This window comes from Hemibagrus wyckioides, linkage group LG03 (assembly GCF_019097595.1).
Source record: "Hemibagrus wyckioides isolate EC202008001 linkage group LG03, SWU_Hwy_1.0, whole genome shotgun sequence".
Taxonomy (NCBI): Eukaryota; Metazoa; Chordata; class Actinopteri; order Siluriformes; family Bagridae; genus Hemibagrus; species Hemibagrus wyckioides.
The window spans coordinates 20,162,793-20,182,313 of NC_080712.1; the positions used below are offsets into that span (position 1 = coordinate 20,162,793).

The 19,521-nt window shown below is 38.2% G+C and overlaps 1 protein-coding gene across 21 annotated transcripts in view; it reads left to right on the top strand.

The window, feature by feature from the left end:
- kcnma1a (potassium large conductance calcium-activated channel, subfamily M, alpha member 1a) overlaps window positions 1-19,521 on the top strand; it is a 133,309-nt gene that overhangs the window by 101,427 nt on the left and 12,361 nt on the right. For 8 of the 21 annotated variants that reach the window (XM_058384741.1, XM_058384860.1, XM_058384782.1 and 5 more), the window contains 4 exons: window positions 8,897-8,990; window positions 13,549-13,672; window positions 16,091-16,315; window positions 16,693-16,885. In XM_058384741.1, coding sequence (XP_058240724.1) covers window positions 8,897-8,990; window positions 13,549-13,672; window positions 16,091-16,315; window positions 16,693-16,885 — 636 coding nt within the window. Of the gene's footprint in view, window positions 1-4,505; window positions 4,539-5,244; window positions 5,326-6,736; window positions 7,049-8,896; window positions 8,991-13,548; window positions 13,673-16,090; window positions 16,316-16,692; window positions 16,886-19,521 lie in introns of all 21 variants that reach the window. The other 13 variants (XM_058384829.1, XM_058384687.1, XM_058384758.1 and 10 more) reach the window with 6 other exon arrangements.

Genomic DNA, 19,521 nt, shown 5'->3' on the forward strand with positions numbered 1-19,521 from the left:
TTTTTTCCCCCCTATAAAGCAGCTTCAAGCATCAGGGCTTGAAAATATTATTGATGTCATATTTTGTAATGGTGACGCATATGCGTATCATTCAGAAGGTACAAGCAATGTATGGTAAAGTGAATGATATTATAGGCCAACTGCTTAAAGTTTACTTTTTTTACTTATGTACATTGTCTATGTTACATGGTATATTTTGTTTAAAGGTGCTCTTTACTGACAGTCTATTAAATGCTCAAGAGTTGAAATGTAAGTACACATTTGAATTCTTGCACCAAATGTGGCTCTTGGACACTCTTTTTTTTTAACCACTAGTCATTATACCACTACAATTTACAACTGGAGAAAGAGAAAATATTTTCATCTTAGAATTCGCTTTTAATGAACACAATTGCGTGAGCAAAGCGAGTACTTGCCACAAGATCTTATCATCTCCCTACTTAATGTTTTTTTTTCTCTTTGCCAGCATCCAGGAGAGAGAAAAAGTCAATGTCCTTTATTTAATGCCTTGTATACCACTGTGGGACTGTCTGGCTCAATGTAAAAGTTAAAAGGAGATCCCGTGGCAGAAACTCAATTGAGACGGCAGCGATTCAGGCTGTAGGAGTCAGAATGACTGACGCAGTTAGCTGTGCGGAACACAGTGCTGTGGAGGGGCCTTCCTTATTAAGTCAGAGCAGATGTGAAATACTAAAGTGTCTGTCAATTAGGCCCTGACAGTAGCATGGCCTGCTTATCAAAGCAAGGGTCAGTTCAGACGATCACATTTCCTCTGAACTGCTCTCTGACTGCTCTCCACATCCTGCTAGATTAGTGTCAAACATGCTATGATGAGTTTAGCTTTGTGTTTAATGTTTTTATTCCGGGTCATATCCCTGGATACCAATTACTGGCCATTACATTGTTACTGATCTCTCCTTTTCCCATCATTCCCTTGCTGAATTTCAGGAAATTCTTTTGCTGTTCTATTTTTTTTTTGTGTGTTCATTTAAGCTTTAGAGTTCTAACAGTTGCTTAAGTGAGGGATTTGTTTTTGCTTTCTTTCAGTGCTTTTGTGTCTGAACTATCACAGCTTTTCTATGATGATATATTAATTCTAAGCTGCAGTCTGACTGATTTCACTATGTTGAATAAATGATTTCTTTTGGACTTCATCTTATATGCACTTTTAAGTTTTTCAGATGATACTCATACCATGTAAGTGCATAGAATGCCTCTACAGCTATACATGGAGTTGAATTATCTGTGTTGTCAGGCTCCTGCCTGTTCGTCTGCTTTAATTCAGTAGGCTGCGATTGAGATGAAGAATAGCATTTGGTAAAGTGAGAATTGTATTCTCCAACCTTTTTGCACCCCATGGGTCAGAAACCATACATCACAGCGTGCCTGCACTAAGCACAGCATTGTAGAGTTATACCTCCACTTTATATGTGTGCAGTTATTGCTGAAATAAATACAGCTCCCTTGGACCCAGTAATTCAGTGGAATGTGTGAAATGCATGGCTGTAAAGGCACTAAAGGCATGTTGTCTTAGAAAAGTAGTGTTCTATGTACAGATCCTCCTCCACTCCTCTTTGCATTGTTTCGTGCATGCAAACGTCTGGATCCTAATGGTTTTCTATGTCAAAGCCAGACAAAGGACTATTAGTATGAAAATGAGATGCATGAGTGGTAGACAACTGCGTCTCTTTTGCTGTTAGCTGCAGCCGAAGCTCAAAGAGCACTTGACAAGGAGCCAGGAGTAGTGTACTCGTCATTACAGCTGTGGAGCTCGGCACACCATTAAGAAGTGTTTGATACGACGGAATAGCACGAGCGGCAGGAGGCACGCTCACATTGCCAATCTGCCAATGACTTAGCTGCCTCTGCTGTAAGTTACAGTGACAATTACAGTCCCTCTGCTCTACCTGCCGAGACTTATCCTCTCATTACACAAGATTTAAAGAGTCTAAAAGGTGCCCGGTGTCTCAGAGGGCATTCATTCCTGTTTTAGACATAACAGTTTCAGCAGAATTGCGGCCATGGTTGTTTTACAAACAACCACAGCAAGCCTTATAGATAGAGACAGGAGAGAGAGGTCAGGGCTTGCTTTTGCTCGTGAGGCATATGTTTTTTTCCCCTCCTGCCGGCTCAGCTTGGGGAGGATGCAGTGAGCAGGCAAGGGTGGGCCGAGGCAATCTGAAGAACAAACCCTGTCCGCTCCTTGCAGGGTGCACCTCACTAAAGATGGTCCTTATGCAGGCTGACATGGAAATTATGTTTGCATTTTCATTTTTCCAGTGTTGCTGGTGCATCAGCAAACGCAGTCTGACAGTTCCTTCCCACCAGGCAGGAATAAGGCTAGCCGCCTGGGACAGATGCTGGCCAGAGAGGCCGCTCACTCACCCTGCTTTCCAGATAGCAAGAGACAGATGCCAGGGTGGGCATGGTGCTGCTGTTCGATCACTCGTATCGCGGCCCTACACTCTGACCTTTAAGGCATCAGATATAGCTCTTGTGAAGGAACAAGCTCAGCAAACCCAGCAAAGAACAGCAGGGAACAGTGGAGAGCACTGAGAAGTGCTTGGTCCTGAGTGGGTCTTATGATTTCCATCTGCATTACAGCTCATGTTATTTTCTCCAACTGCAACATGACTTGTTGGGGTAAATGGTATGCCTAGGGATATTCTTTGCATGATCATTTGAATATGATTGGGTAGGGTGATTTTTTTAACAGAGAATATACAGGTCTTGACTAAAGGCTTGCACGTGTAACCTACAAAAATGTGTAAGTGGATTTGTACTTAATATGAATTTAGGGCATTTCTAGCTAAAAGACAGAATGGGGGAAAAAACCCATGGAGATTATTTTAGCTGTTGTCAAGTGATTTACTAAACCTGAAAACTTTTGTGAACAGTGATTGTGTGTGCAAGTTAATATCGGGTGTTAAAATTGCAAAAAAAACAAAAAAAAAAAGCAGCAGTTTCCTGCAGTTGTCTTAATTTCTAGTCTTATTTTAGCTGTATACTGCAGTATATTAACGGTGAAATTAAACAATGTACGAGTCCAAATTGGGTGAATGGTTTAGAATTACACTATTATTTTTTTGAAGCACCATCCGATGGGTTTTGAAGTATCTGGCTAAATTATAAATAATGTAATAAATAATATAGCTCTATACATTTCAGAATTCGTCCATCTGCTTTTGTCAGTATTTACATCATCAATAAATACATGGGACCCAGTTCCAGTAGCAGCCAAACATGTCCACATCATAAGAGATGTTTTAAGACACCGCTTCAGCTCATGAAGCGTTCTTTCCTTTCTTTATACTCATCTCTTCCCATCATTCTAGTACAAGTTGATCTTTGTCCCATCTGTTTTTTCGTCTCATCTGCCTTTTGTCTCATCTGGCTTATTTGAAGATATGTTTGGCAAACCTTAATTTGATCTTCCTGTTTTTGAGACTTACCAATGGTTACCTTCTGTATTTACTCTGGTGAAGGATTCGCTTGATTGTTGACTTTGACACATAAACGCCTACGGCCTGGAGGGAATTCTTGATCTGGCCAATTGTTGTGAAAAGTGTTTTCTTCACCAGGGAAGGAATTCTTCTGTGTTCCACCACACTTTTCCATGGTCTTTCAAGCATTTTTTTGTGTTCCTGAGCTCACCAGTACAATCTTTCTACCAAACACCAAATAGTTCATTTGGTTAAACCTAAAACTAGCTCTCTCTCTCTCTCTCTCTCTCTAATGGGCTTGTTGTGATTTTTCTAAAGTAAGCTTGCTTCAGTGGCTTGTTTAATTATTTATTTTCATCTCCAATATACTGTGGTAGACAGCTTAAATAGCGATAACCTTCTCGGTGTCCAAATATTTATGAACTTGACTGTATATATTGCAATTTTCAGTTTAACCCTATTCTCGATTATCCAACAGCTATTGAAAACAAACAGCACACACAAAAAAACACATTTAGCCATTTCTTTTTGCTATTATTAAATCCAATTTAAGCAATTATTTTGTGTAAATATGAGCATCCTCATCCTTCATTACTTTTTGTTTCATAAGTGTTACATGGGAACATTTGCTTAGAGCTGATGTATAGAATATTGGAAACTTATCACCATTCATTCAGACTGTGCTTATATTTATCATGTTTTTACAGTCTCATTATAACAACAGCCATTGAAACAATCAATATGATTAGTTAAGACTAAGGATGTCAGGGTGTGATGTGTGTGATCTTCAGTCAGCTTGGCTTAGAAACTGTGGACAGCCTGCTTGGTTTTCATCTTTTATTTTTATTTTTTCCTCCATTCTCTCATTTTTGGCTTATCTCCTCATCACCATTATCATTTAAATATGTTTAATTTGTTTGAACCTAAAGCTCTTTATCACCAAGTGATCAATATAATCCATGCCTGTTTACTGCTTCTCATTATATTTCTCTCTCTTTCTTTCCCTCCCTCCATCTCTCCTCTCTCCATAACTTTTTTTGTTTGTATCTATACTCTCTTTAGCCAAATATAAGTATAACGGATATGTTACGTCACGTAAGTTTTCTCCTGTTTTCCACATTCAGCCTCTGTTCCACTCATCCATCTCACTTCATCTAACCTGGCTAACCTGCTTCTGTGCTATTGTTTTTGTCAGCACCCCCACCCCCCACCCCACTCCTCCCAAATTATTACACTCCAAATCTGCTTTTTTTAGGACTCTCACTGTAGAAAGGTGAAGGCGATAGATCAGGCACTAATGGTTTAAAATACACATGCTCTCCCTGTGAGAGAGTATGTAGGAGCTAGTAATACTATGTATATAAATAGCACCTACACTACAGGCCAAATGTAAGTGAGCAAAACAGTGAGTTTTAAAAGACTGTACAACAAAGCCCCAACAAAACACAACATACATGTAGTCCAGATGATTTGGATCCCACAGTCACTATCTCTGACTAATTAAGCTCAGAGATAAGCTTGACTTTCCACTGACCAAAGCATTTTGCTAAAACCATATAGGAGCTGTAAAGAGCACTTGGAATTCTATATCTGGAACTCACGCAAAATCAAATAAGGAATCAGTGATACATTATTACTGCATTTATGTTCATACACTTGTTGCTATCTGAAAAAAAAATGGAAAAGTTATATTTATTTCTATGTTTGTCTTAGCAGTCCAAGTTAAGTTGCTAGTACAAACTTTTGGCCTGTAGTGTATGTTTAGAGTTTCAGTGACGTGTTTGTATTGTGCTGCCTTCAGCAGCAGATGGCGCTACAACTCCAGGGAAAACAGGAGGTCAGAGAGAGGCTGGGGTTCGGTTCAAAGCAGAATGGATTTTAGGTAAATCTCTTACTCTCCAACAGAGAGCTATGCTTTATCAAAGCAGATTCTGCAATAGCAATAAGTTTTTTTTTTTAAAATTTATTATTTACTATGACTGGAAATATAATTTTTATTTTGTTATTATAATATGCATGCTTAGTGTATGATTAAAATGTGCATAACATGCTTATGCTGTGTGGATTATATTGTGTTTTAATAATAATAATGATAATAATAATAATAGAACCATGTATTAATGATGTAATTGATTTCTTCTATAGTCTGTAGTTGTACTGCTGCCTTGATAAAGGTCTGCAATCATGGTTCATCACAGCATTTGCATTTCAGGGAGGGACAGTTGCCGTCTGGATTATTGTAAATCCACAGTGAAAGTGCCACGGCACATATCCACTCTGTAATGCTGCATGTGTTTGACAGGGGCCAGATGAATCCAGGAGTTATCTGCGGCCGCCTTTAAATCTATGCGGCAGCTGACTGCAGAAATAACCATCTATTTATTGCTCAGAGCTAGGTTTGGGGAGCAGAAGGAAACTGTTTTTCCACTTACACCATATATTGGTTAACCTCTTGCCTCTTGTGTAGATGTCATTATGCTGTAGTGTTCAGTTTCTGGTGAAAGGAAACGTGATAAGTCCATGTGAAATGCTGCATGCGCGCGCACTGATAGACTTCAGCATATTTTATCGACTCATCGCATATCGTTTTAAATAAGTATGTAAATGAAATTATTTGTCCTGTCAATTTATTCCAGTGCAGGTGATAAGATCTTTATATATCCACGGATTTATAATAGAACGGTTTTCACCTCTGGGTTCGTGTGAATTTATTAAGATTATGGAACTTTTGTAGTCCTCAAGTATTGCTTTTAAAATATAGCATGCATGTAGCTGCCCTATGGACTGATTCAGTCAGACTTTATCAGGCATGGTGTGTGGTGCTTTGTTCTATTATGTTGATCTTTTCATTCATTTACACTCAGGGCAATGGCAGGGCAAATGTCATATTGAACATTTTACTCCAAGCACATGCTAATGGATTAAGTACTGTTTAATAAAGACAAGGTGTATTTGGTCATTTTTTAGAAAAATCTTTATTTGTTTATGTATTTTTCTTTTTGTATGTACAATGATAAATAGTATGGATCATGTAAAATAAATTGCCCAACAAAGAAAATCACACTAACTTAGATTTATTTCTTTATTTAAAAATAATTAATGCAAAATATTTTCTATAAATTTATTTAAAAAGAACAAAATTGAAATTACAAAAAAAATTATATGATCAAAAACTATTGCCTTTTGAGGATTTCTTTCAAATTAATTAGTTAAACTTTTAATAAATCTATATTTGTTTGTTTGTTTATTTTAGAAAAGCTTTCTCACTGTTCTTATCTTTCATTGTTCGACAGTAAAGGAGGAAGTTAGACCCACTTTTCAAAATCGCACAATTAAATTAGCAACAAATATGACTGTCACACAAACGTTGGCGGTGGAGCGTTCTGCTGAAGCCCTTGCAATTAACTGTAAAGGAAGTCTGCTTCCTCCAGTCCCACCTCCACGCCGAGGTCTCAGCCTAGCTGGCCTGCATCGGGCCCACAGCCTGCCTGGGAAATACCGCTACCACCCCAACACCTCCATGCTCTCCTCCTCCCTGCGCTCGTCGATGCTCTCCTGCACACGCTCCTCTTCTATACGCTCTTCCAGTCGCCCACCAACACCCTGTAGGTGCCTCTGTAGCAGTCTGCACCATGCATGGAACAGAGCTAACATTCCCCTCCCTAGCACTGTGTGTGCATGTGTGAAAATGCATTGCAGCCGTTGCTAGGAGTACTGTAGAGTTCAGTCTGGACAGTGTGAGTGGGTACATTAGGTTGCACAGAAGGAGATTTTGGAAGTGTCTATTCCATTGCCCCGTCTTTCTCTCTCTCTCTCTCTCTCTCTCTCTCTCTCTCTCTGCTGCTGCTGTTGCCTTTTAAGAGTTGCGTTTAAAAAGTTGCATCGCTCTGTCTGTATGCCTAAGTCAGGGAAGGCAGATGCCTATTCAAGTCGTCTGAGCACTGATACAAAAGAGCAGCATTTATTGTTGCCTGTGGTCTGGAACAGCAATCACACTTCACTGGACTGATCCTGTTTTGATTGAAGTTGTAAAGGTGCCTTAATACAATTTGGAACAAGCAGGGAGTTGCTGAAGCAGCCATACTGCAGGTAGAGTTATTTCATTGTTAAGCCTCTTACTGAAGGGCACTGGAATAGCTCATAAATCTCTGTAGTCTAATTTGGAGAAGCAAGGGCAGGAGTGTGGCCTAGCCCAACCAGGCCACTTACTCCTTAGTCTTAATAGGAAAACAAAGGGTTGCACCATGGTGCCTTACTGCAAGGGATATTTTGAAAGTTGATTAGTGCTTCACATTGCTCTGGCCACTGTGTAGTTGTAAATGTCAAACAGTGGCATTTGGTACATAACCAGACAGAGAATTTAAAATTTGTCCTTTTTCATTAGTGCAATTAGATTAGACACTGAAATGAGAGTGATCCACAGAGGCCGTGTGGATAGTCTTACTTGCTGCTTGTAGTGCTGGTAAAGCTTTCAGTAATTATGTGCTGTGGTTATGAAGTCTAACCAGATTTGTTCAGGTTTGGAGTGTAATACTAGTGTTTCAATTTAAAGCTCAAATAGAGGCTTTATAGCAGAGACAATAGATTAGGATTTACATAAAACCTTTATTAGAATTAGATTTTATCATAAATGAAATAAACTGAAATATTTTGCATCAATATACTAACCGCAGTGGTGAAAAAAGATTATAACAGAAATAAAAACGTTGCACTGTTCATAGTTTCCACACAGGTCTATAGGCCATAGCTTTGTACTTGTTACAGAATTGTGTAGCATTGCTATTAAGTCTGACATTCCTGAGAGTGTAAGGAGCTGATGTTGACCTTCAGGCAGCTCCATTCTTGTAGATAGTACATTCAGTAGGAGGGATGCTTTTGACATTCCATAGGCCCCTCAGTAATTTCCTCTTGGAGTGGTGTTTCAGCATTAGATGAGTGAGCTCAGTGGGTTCAGAGTGCTTATGGCATGCTTGTGGCATAGTACATGCACAGACCAGCCCACACTCATCAGTTACAAGTAAGATGATGGGAATTGATTTTGCCAAGTAGTGATCCATTGGAAAGCAAAACATATAACTCTTCCCCCCCACACACACTCCTTCCGTCATTGTTTTAGTCCTTGCTCTTCATGCAAGGACAATGATGCAGAAGAGAGGTGATACATTACTGATGCAGATTGCTAACACTCAGGAGCAGAATGAGCGCAGTAATCATTGAGTTCAAGTCTTAATGAGTGTCCTTCATGTTTTTTTTTTTCTGTTAAATTTTTTGCTTTCCTGAAATGTACATTTGTCCCTACTAACGATGTTCTTTTTCTATTTTCGGAGGTCGCCTCTGACTTATTTTGTCGTGATTGATTGAGTGTTGCCTTTTGTGTTCTTTAATATGTCATCCCCAGCACACGTTACAATCCCTGCCGTCCATAGACTGACACTCTTTGCATGTGTTTGCAGTTGAAGACGAGCATCCATCAACGCTGTCACCCAAAAAGAAGCAGCGCAACGGAGGCATGCGAAATTCACCCAACTGCTCACCCAAAGTGATGAGGTAAGACATTGATTTCAAGACGCTCCCTGCAGCCTTCAAAAGGAAAGAGAGAGCGGCAGGGAGACGGGAGGGATGGTGATGGGTTGGCGGGAGTAGGAGGAGTGGCGAGGGAGCGAAGGAGAGGAGAGGAGCCCTCTAAGGCTCAGGCGTTTAAGCTGTCAGCCTGTCAGTGCTTAATGATAGAGCTGAAATATTTCTGTCATGAAAGAGGCTATGAAAAGCTGTTTGAAAAATACTCTTGCTTTAAAGTCTCAGCTGTCACCCCCCCAGTCTCGTCCACATGTAGTTCTTAAACAGCGGTGGCACTAATGACAGCAGCAGCCAATCAGAGATGCCCGTATGGTTACTTAGCCTCAGGCTCTTCATCTATTGTAGGAGCCCCAGTGAGGAGTGTTTTTGGAACTTAAGGCCATATGTGAGATGTATCATTGCAATCAAAAATGAATTCAAATATTACCTTCCTTTTATCCTGTCTGGAAGAATTATAATGCTGCTAATTGATTTTGACTGATAAAAGGGTTTGCTTTCTGCCCATGTGGCCAGGAGTCAGAAACTCCAGAGATGAGGATGTCCACGTGAGATCATAGAGCAAGATTCAGGAAGGCAGGGCAAGGCATACTCTTTCCCAGTCATCGTATAATTTAGTATTATTAGTAATTTGGTTAAAAAGAAATTTCAGGTAAACGTTTTTAGTTCTCCGTTCGTATTATCATGAGCATTTTAGTGAGCCGTAGGTTTTATGTACTGTGTGATTGAATACAAAATACATACTATTGATTGTATTTTACAAATGAGCTATTTCTATGAGATAAATACCGGAGCACACAGTTTGTGTACCCTCAAACCAACTGTACATGGCAAAAAGAAAGAAAAAAAACCTTGCTTTCTTCTAGTAGCTTAAAAAGATGTTGAGATTTGAGTTCTTAAAGCTCATAACGATTTTTCTGTGCTGAGACGATGGTCCCTGTTTGCAGTGTAATATATGCATCTTCCCTTTGATGTGTGACTGATAATAATTCTTGGGAGTTATTTACCCTGTTTTGAAATGCTTCAAAGCAGTGCCAAAGTTTCCTGTGCTTTAGGGTGCCTCTGTGTTCGTCTGGCTCTTGGGTACTGGATGACAGGTTCTCAGTTCTAGGTGTAGGCTTTTCAAGTCATCGCCCCGCAGCAAAACATCAAATTACCAAATGCAGACCTGTGCACTTCTCCAACCATTGCCTTTGCTGTCAATACACCATCTATTTACTTTAGCCTCGAAATTTATTTTATGCACAATGATAAGTGATTGTTTAAGGTAGCCTTAGGGATAATTTATTGTACAAACAACAAGGAAAAAACAGCGAGCATATACCAACTATGGTTTTTACATACTTTTATGCCTCTAGGCCGGCATAAATAAATAATGATCAACAGATTGGCTGTGGGTTTTTTGAAAAGCATGCCTTTGTCAGTTTGCATGATGGGGAAAAATTTCAAAGCAAAAGGCTCCTTTCATAGGCTGCTGGAAAGGGACTGGGGGAGTCAGTGACTGCCAAGTGATGGGCTAGAATAGTTAAACACTCTGTGAAAAGCAGCTAGCCTAGCTCTAAATGCAACTTCTGCTCTGGTTATAACTCTGTGAAAATACATACAAAGCCCACCCATAGCAATTAAAGTGCTTGTGCTTGTAAGTTAAGAGGGTTCAATTTTGAATGGATTGAAGGTATCCTGGCACATTTTATTTCCGTTGTGTAAATGAAGCCATCTTTGTATTTTTATTCATTTTTTTTTTATATCAAATATACCATGCAGACAATGAGCAGCTCATCCTCAATAGAATTAACAAAATACACACAATGCACACTTTCTGATAGGACCAGAGACATATCTAATTGTGGAAGTCACTGTGCATTTTGCCATGATCTGCTCCGAGAGCAGTATTGTCATATTGCTAGTTTGGAGTGGCATGAAGCAGAGAGTTGTGCAGTGACTGGCAGGCTTTGCTGACAGTGCTGAGACGAAGCTATCTTGGCAGAGGTGTGCAGTGGCAATCAGCATGGTGAAGAGATGGAAGTGACAGGGGTCCATAGAGTGAGTGGTGAAACACGTAGCATATAATAAAATATTCAGCTGGGGTGAAAAAGCACTAAATGCTTTCAATGTTATTATCACCTGCCCACAGCCTGATATCGTCTCTGCAATGCCAGTGTGCTAATTGACACGTTTTTGATGTGATATTTCAGCAATCAAACGGCGTCGAAACGTAGAGTGAAAGGGGGAGGCTTCAAAGCAATGTCAGTGAATAAACTCACTTAGGAGACAGGCAGAGCATCGGTGAGAAAAGGAGAGAAAGTGAGAGAGAGAATGAGAGAGAGAGAGAGAGAGAGCAATAATACTAGAATTTTTTTTTAAATTTATCATTGTTCCCTATTTTGAATGCATTATTTACTATAGAGTGTTAAACTGTTTTGAAAGTGCATTTTATTTTAAGTTGAAACAAGATTTATTTGGACTGATGATAATGATGCAGAATGTAAACTGTAAATTAATTCGCTCGAATAGGATCTCTCATTATGCAAGTATTGGAAACAAGGCCATTGTCTCATCATTCATTATTTTATAAAAAGGAAAATACGGGTGGTCCAAATGCAATTTTGAAACCTAATCTAAATCATTGTTATTAATGGTATGTAATAGAACAAGGCATGATAGATGTAATAGTCATCCAATTCATGTGAATTGAATACCAACGTGCGTAAAATTACACAATTAAAAATGTATTATCAGCAAATGCATGACCATTACATGATGGGCAAAAAAGCAGCATGAGGAGAACTCTAGTATAATTGATAAATAGAATAGTACAATAATAAAATATAAGCTAACTGGCACAGATATAGTAACAGCATGATCATGTGCTGAGAGAAAAACACAAAACTTTGAATACTATTGTTTGATCTTGAGTTCCAGTCATTCCAGTTTTTAATATTATTAAGTAATGCCCTTATTATCAATTATTTCATGCTTTTATGTACTAAAGAATATTTATTATCCTGATAAAATGTGTGCCATAGTTTTTAAAATTTGTATAAACTGCGATTGATATCACCTTTCTGGGTGGACCAGAACAGTATCACGGTGATTAAACTCTAGTTGCCATCAAATAGTGTGAGTTTGAGGAAATTACTGGTGAAAGCTGTGTGAAAGTCTGCACAGAGGAGGTGCAGAAAAGGAAAAGCATGTAACCCTGTAGCTGTGGAGCAGAGAGGAAGCTGCTTGGTTTGGCCTCAGGCTATTACCTCAAAGGCAGGCTTTCAGACCCACTCAGCTTTCCAGTAGTGGGCTGCTCAGTGGGCTTTTGTTGACATTGTTATGGTCTCTTGACAAGTATCCTGTGGTCTTTCTCCCAAAATGCTCTCATAAATGATAGAATCTAAGAGAAATGTATGATACACGTTATCAGACTGAATACATCAACATCAAGTGTTAGTCTTATATATTTTTTTCTTTTAATACATTGGAAAAAAATCTGTTGGAAATATGCTTGTCAGTGAACTTTGTATGTCATCCTTCAGCAGTGACCCTAAAGCTTTTTTTTCCTTCGCCAACACTCACTCGCACTCATAACAAGCCAGCTTCCCCCTATTCATTCAGAAAAGCTTCTCTGTGCTAGAGCAATCGCTGAGTGCTTTCAAGTGCTTTCATGGGAGCCAGGTGATCCCATGTGCTAAATATATGCTAGTTCTGGTGTTAGCAGTTGCAGAGTAGTAGGACCTCTTTCATGGTCACTGTTGCCCCAGATCAGCTTCAGCAACCCAGCCACGCTGTTTCAGATTAGCCAGTTTGGCCGTGACACTTTTCTAAAACATTAATGGCCTTCAGTTCAGGAGAGCAAAATGAGATCGGGCAAATTCCTAAAATATTTAAAGTGCAGCCCTGTTAAAGCTTTTACTAGGGGTGGGGGTGGAGGTCACAGCACGTCAGAAGCTGAGTGAGGTAAAAGCCAGTAATTGGCTTTCCATTCTGGTGCCACTCAGTGAGCGCACTGCTCAGGCTTGTTCTCTTCCACTCCAACGTTGTCACCAGTGTATGTCACCAGCACACACACACCATGATGGGAGCACATATCTACACTGACAGTGATGGCCTTGTCACACACACCTACTCTGCTTCTGGCTGATAGGTTATTGTGGATATGCTGTTTGATTAATGTCACAATTATAAGATAATGTACCAGCTAAAAGGTGCACTCTTGACACATGTACAATATTTGAGGTAAGCCTTATGAAGGTGGTTTACTGACTGCACAGTGAATCTAAGTGTTCACTGATAAAAAAATAAATAAATAAATTTAATTTATATAAAAAGAGACAGCTGGTAATTCAGTAGGTATAAATTTTAATGAAATGGCCCCCATTTGGTTAAAACTAAATAAAAGAAAGAGGCACAAAACTTCCAGACTATTGAAAATAAGAAACTACAGCTTTTTGAACATTTTAATTGTTTTTGCTTTATTCAATCATAACATTGGTCTAATTACATTTTCTTCACTTCCTTCTTTTCCTCTTCTCCTCTACAGACATGACCCTTTACTTATCCCAGGAAACGAGCAGATTGAGAATATGGACGTTAATGTGAAGAGATACGACTCCACTGGAATGTTTCACTGGTGTCCTTCCAAAGACATTGAGAAAGTCATTCTGGTGAATACACATATATTACACCTCTGACACACAGGTGCTAATGAGAGAATCACGGCACACTCACACGTTGAAATAATGCACACATAGATGCATAAAACATGCACATTATTGATACAGATTTAAATAAGTGAGTAATTACATACTTTGCTGAAGTGGTCTAGAGGTGTCACTTTAACACTTTGAGGCCTCTCTGTTCATGACCACAAAGCTGCTCTAATATAAACAGGGAATTAGATAGGATAGATAGATAGATAGATAGATAGATAGATAGATAGATAGATAGATAGATAGATAGATAGATAGATAGATAGATAGATAGATAGATAGATAGATAGATAGATAGATAGATAGATAGATAGATAGACAATAAAACTAGCTTCTTTCTTTCCCTGTGTCTGGTGCAGATCCATGGCATTTATAGATTTTTAGTAAATATTTTGATGAGGAATTATTTTATAATTATAATAAATTTGTGGTAATTTTACATATGGAGATTTGGGTACATGGGTTTTTCTTATAAGAGAATATCCAAAACATTAGATGTACCATGGAACACTGTAAAAGTATTCATCGACAAACAGAGAAACCTGAGCACCACAGGGACATCACCAGGAACAGGACGTCCACCAAAATGTATAAAAACGACAAGACAAAAATTAACCAGAGAGACTGTAATGAGACCTACAGCAACATTAGAGGAGCTGCAGAAAGATCTGACAAGTAATATGTATTATGGTCTGATGTGACCAATTCCAAATTGTATAATAATTTCATAATTTTAGAATGAATATTTAGTGCAAAATAAAGTACATCACTAAAATGTTGGCAGCATCATGATTTAGGGCTTTTCTTTAGTCAGAACTGGGGCTATTATCAGGGTGGAGGGAATCATGAATAGCTACAAATACCAGTTTAGTGCAAACCTTTCAGCTTGACAATGACCAAAAGCATAATATCAAATTCAACAGAGTAATGACTTAACCTAAAGAAGATCAATGTTTTTGAATGACCTAACTAGAGTCCAGCCCTGACTCCAACTGAAGATCTGTAGGGTGACCGGAAGAGGGCTGTGCTGATTAGTGAAATACTATCATCTGAAAAAAGTTTAGGGTTTGTACACACTTAAGGCAGCTAGGGAATAGTACGCTTTTTATTTTTCCTTCTTACCCTTAAAAGCTTCTATTTTATTTATTTTTACATTATATTAATACTACATAATTTTACAAGGGGGGAAGGTTTTGACTGTAGCTGTTGTGCTTGTGAGCATGGTTTCATTTTCTGGAGAAAAATCATATCTTTTGTACAAAACCATGGTATGAGCCACTGTGCATGAGGACGTTTGTATTTTTTTACTCTTTTTTTCCTGGCTATTTTTGAAATGTCAGCACATGCTTGTTATTTATTCTTATAGATATACTGTACACACACACACACACAGGGCTATATAATATATATAATTATGACAAAAGTATGAGACCATATAAGACAAATAATTATTTAGGGATACTACATTTTGTAGTACTGTTAGTACTGTTATTTATCAACCCTGCTCATATGGTCACGTCACTAAAACATGCATCAATTTTTGAAATCTATTAAAGAAATCAAACAAATTAAACAAGAAAAAGGGTATTGTAGTTTTATTTTTAATACTACATATTCTGTACACATCTTGCTTTAGACCCAAATGGAAATCCAATACTTGTATTCATGCCTTTCAAACTTGTTCTGATGTAATCTTTATATATAGATGGTCTTTATTTAATAAGAACTTTGTTTAAACATTATCTTTATTACTGAACTTTCCCTTACTGCTTTTCCTCTTTAGTCTCGGGCTTTTAAACCACAATTTGCAACTCACGCAGAGCACATAGTAGTAGGCTCTCTCAGGCGCAGTTTGTGTAATGAGCTACAGCCTTCGTAAATTGAACATTAATTTCAGACGCCTTATGAGCGAATTTTGCGGCCACATCAAGCTGTGTGCTGCACTGTGCCTCCTCACATACATACATCTGGCTTAAAGTTTTTATATCAGCTAATTCTCCTTTTCCCTCAAAGGGGAATGACTTACTCATCAACTCCAAAATTAGGGTCTTAGTATACTATTCATAATATTGTTTATGTTGCACATAACCATTTTGGCAGTGAGGGCCCTATCACATAGACCCGCTCTGCTTTTTGTATTAAAAAAATTGTAAAGACTATATATTAATAATTATGGCACACAATAATTAGTACTATATGTTATGTCAAACATTTATTTTTATTACCGCTTAATATCTGTGTCTCACTCCACTTCTACTGTAATGAAGTACATAGCTTTAATTTAGATTTATATATGAATGGTTCAATGCTTGTAATTTCTCTTTTTCTAGTAGTTTTGCCTGGCTGTGATGCTGTTGCTTTTTGTCTCTGTAGACAAGGAGTGAGGCCTCCATGACGGTTCTGAGTGGACATGTCGTGGTCTGTATATTTGGAGATGTCACTTCTGCTTTAGTGGGGCTGCGGAACTTGGTTATGCCTTTAAGAGCAAGTAACTTCCATTACCATGAGCTGAAGCACATAGTGTTTGTAGGCTCACTGGATTATCTGAGGAGGGAATGGGAAACCCTTCATAACTTCCCCAAGGTCTCCATCTTACCTGTAAGTACACTGCATAAGCATTAAGCGTTCACTTCTACTCAAGGCAGGAGGAGGCAAAGCAATTTAACTGCTAATTAAGCACCTGTTACCAGGTTTATGCTAGCTGTGTACAACACTTCCTGCTTTAGAGCTTGTTAAAACTGCTTTGGCTCAGCATTTGGGGCCAAAATGCTGCCATCGGCAAAGGCTACCCTTTAGATCAGAGAACATATTCTTGTGCGCATAGTTAGATCAGCTGAATGTCATTGCCTTTAGGGGAAAAGATTGTTGACTAATTTCTTAGCGGTCCAAAGCGTAATCTTTAACTTGTTTTTCTCCATTTTTTTTTCTTACACTGCCTCCTCCCCCATGTGTCTCTTGCTCTCTCTCTGCTGAAGGGCACACCATTAAGTCGAGCTGATTTAAGGGCTGTAAACATCAACCTCTGCGACATGTGCGTTATCCTGTCAGCCAATCAGAACAATATCGACGATGCTTCACTGCAGGATAAGGAATGCATCTTGGCATCACTCAACATCAAATCTATGCAGTTTGATGACAGCATTGGGGTCCTGCAGGCTAATTCCCAAGGTAAAGAGTGGCCTAGGACACTTCAGCACATACCACTGAGAGGACTGAGCTCTCCAGCATCGGTCTGCTTGACTGCAATACTGATTGATGTCTGCTTTAAATGACAAAAGAGTCAAACATTTCATTTATTAAGACAAATCTTAATGGAATACAAGGATAATAGAAGTGCATAATTTAGGGACAGAAACAGGAGCATTATTACATCACATTTATTTGTTTCATGTACACTGAATTAATTAGTCCTACTTCAGTTTGCATTCTTTCGTTATACATGTGTGATATCATCTTTGCCTTAATCAAAGCACTGCTAAAATTCCCAAATATCACACTGCAGACCGTGCATTATTTGCCTCCATTAGTGGGGCTGCGGCAGATTTGTTTGCCGACAAATTGAGTTGAACAGATTGTTTATGCATTCAGATAAACATGTAACCCTCTTGTGCCCATCAGGATTCATCATCATTAAGCAGGCAGTACAAATCAGCAACACCACTTCTTCAGCTGCTCTTCATTACGCAAATTACACAGCCCACACAAGCTGGCATAGAACAATTAAGATTTCAACTGTTATTGAGGAGCCACTTTTGCAGAGAACGATGGAGCTGAAGCTTTGAAATGACAGCATTTGTGAGAAATGTGTGAGACTAAGCAGAATGCTCTTTGTAACACAGCAGCGGCTGTTCGTTCGTGAAGAATCGGTCCCCCGTCATGGCTGATAATAGACCTTTATCATTCTGTTTGTGGAAGAGACACAGGAAGACAATGTGTCATTATTGCTCCATCTATTAATTCATCTAAACATCTGGTGTGATGATCTACTGAAGAACATATTTTTTCCCATTAACATGCTCGATAGTGGAAAAAAGAATCAGTTTGGCGATAGGAACTTCAAATAAGTACTGATTTCAAAGAAAGGAAATCAGTATTTAATTTAGCATATAATAGCCAGCACACATTATTATATTATGAGCAGGTCACTGTTTGTTTTGTTATGTTTGTTTTATTACAGGACACACAGATTTAGCAAAACGTCTTACCCTGCATCATTTCTGTAACCGACTACCTAACCCCTTCTTCTCAATGCACAGTGTTGAATTTGAAGACAAAGGTGTAAATGACTAAATCAGCAAGCTTATTGCCAGGGGAAAGGTATAGACAAGTGCAAAATGAGCAGTGCCTGGGGGTGTGTGTTTTTGTTAGTGAACCTATATTATGTTCTCCTACAGCCTTGGGGGTGGGGTGGGATGGTTGCGGGGGGGTATTATCATAAAAAGCTATGGCTTTGTCTTTTATATACAACCATTTCATTTTCATGACTTAAACTGAAAGCAAGGCTTGATAATAATAAAAAAGCAAATTAATTTATATAAATAACTTATATTTTTATATTATTAATACTATTATTTGAATAATTATATTATATGAAAATGTTATCAATTGTATGCATTAAATAATTATAAATATATTCATATACATTAATTTTTATGCTCTTTAGATTAAAAATAATATTTTATAAAAATGTATGCAATCGCAATTATAATTTATATAAAACCTGATGATTTATGCAGTGGGGGAACCACATCAAAAGCATGTTTTTAACATGCATAGGTACTGTAAACTTAGGTAAAAAAATTCTTCACCTTTTCATACTAATGTCAGTGTACAATATATTATTACATCTGTTCCAATAATAATAATAGTAATAATAATAATAATAATAATAATAATAATAATAATTTCTCTAAAGATTTTTAATATAATTTCTAGACACAGAGAAAGTGAGACCTCTCTATTAGTCTCTCCAGTGCCATTGTAACAATTTGCGGTAGAGTTCAGATTCAGCATTTTTTCATCGAAACACATAACATAGCTTTGGTTAACTTTTACAAATGTCATCATAAAAAGCATGTAATGTCATATGGCATTTAATATAAGTAAGCAGGTTAATATGATACACATTTACAAGCAAAGTAACCTGAGCATAGAAGTTAAAGTACCACCCTAGTTAGGGCACTTTTTAGGAGATTTTGCTAGGTTAGGATGCCTGTGTGTTTTTTCTTGTGTGGAGTTACTAGAACATAAACTTTGGAATTGATATTCTGCAAAAGCTATTGTCCTACATGAGCTCCTAGCTTCAGTTGTCATTGTTACCGAAAAGGTAAGATTTCACAGTTAGGTTGTTTCTGTAATACCTCTCCTGTGGTGTAAACTTTTACCAGAAGCTGCACTGTGCTGCAGCACTGGTTCCAGCAGAGAAGTGAAAATGTTAACCATGATAGTATTTACCTGTCTTTGTTGTGGAATGTGAATTTCATAGACATTATGAAAAAAGATACCTGTTCTGATTTGTTTAGATTTTTTCCAGTAAGGAGCTTTACTCTGGCATTGTTTATTTGATGTGTCAAACCTGTAAGCAGGAATTATTTTGTTTGCAGTTTGAAATTTGGGGAAAGTGGCAAAATGTTAGTGTCTTCTCCCTGTTCTTACATCTTTTGGCTGAATAGAGGCTCTGTGAGCACACAGAATTCTGCAGTATACTTTTAAAACTTTGTGACCTGAATCTATTCCTGCATTATGTTTTCCATTGTACAAAAAAGGAAACTATATGCTTGCATTTTTTCTCTAGTCAGCACTAA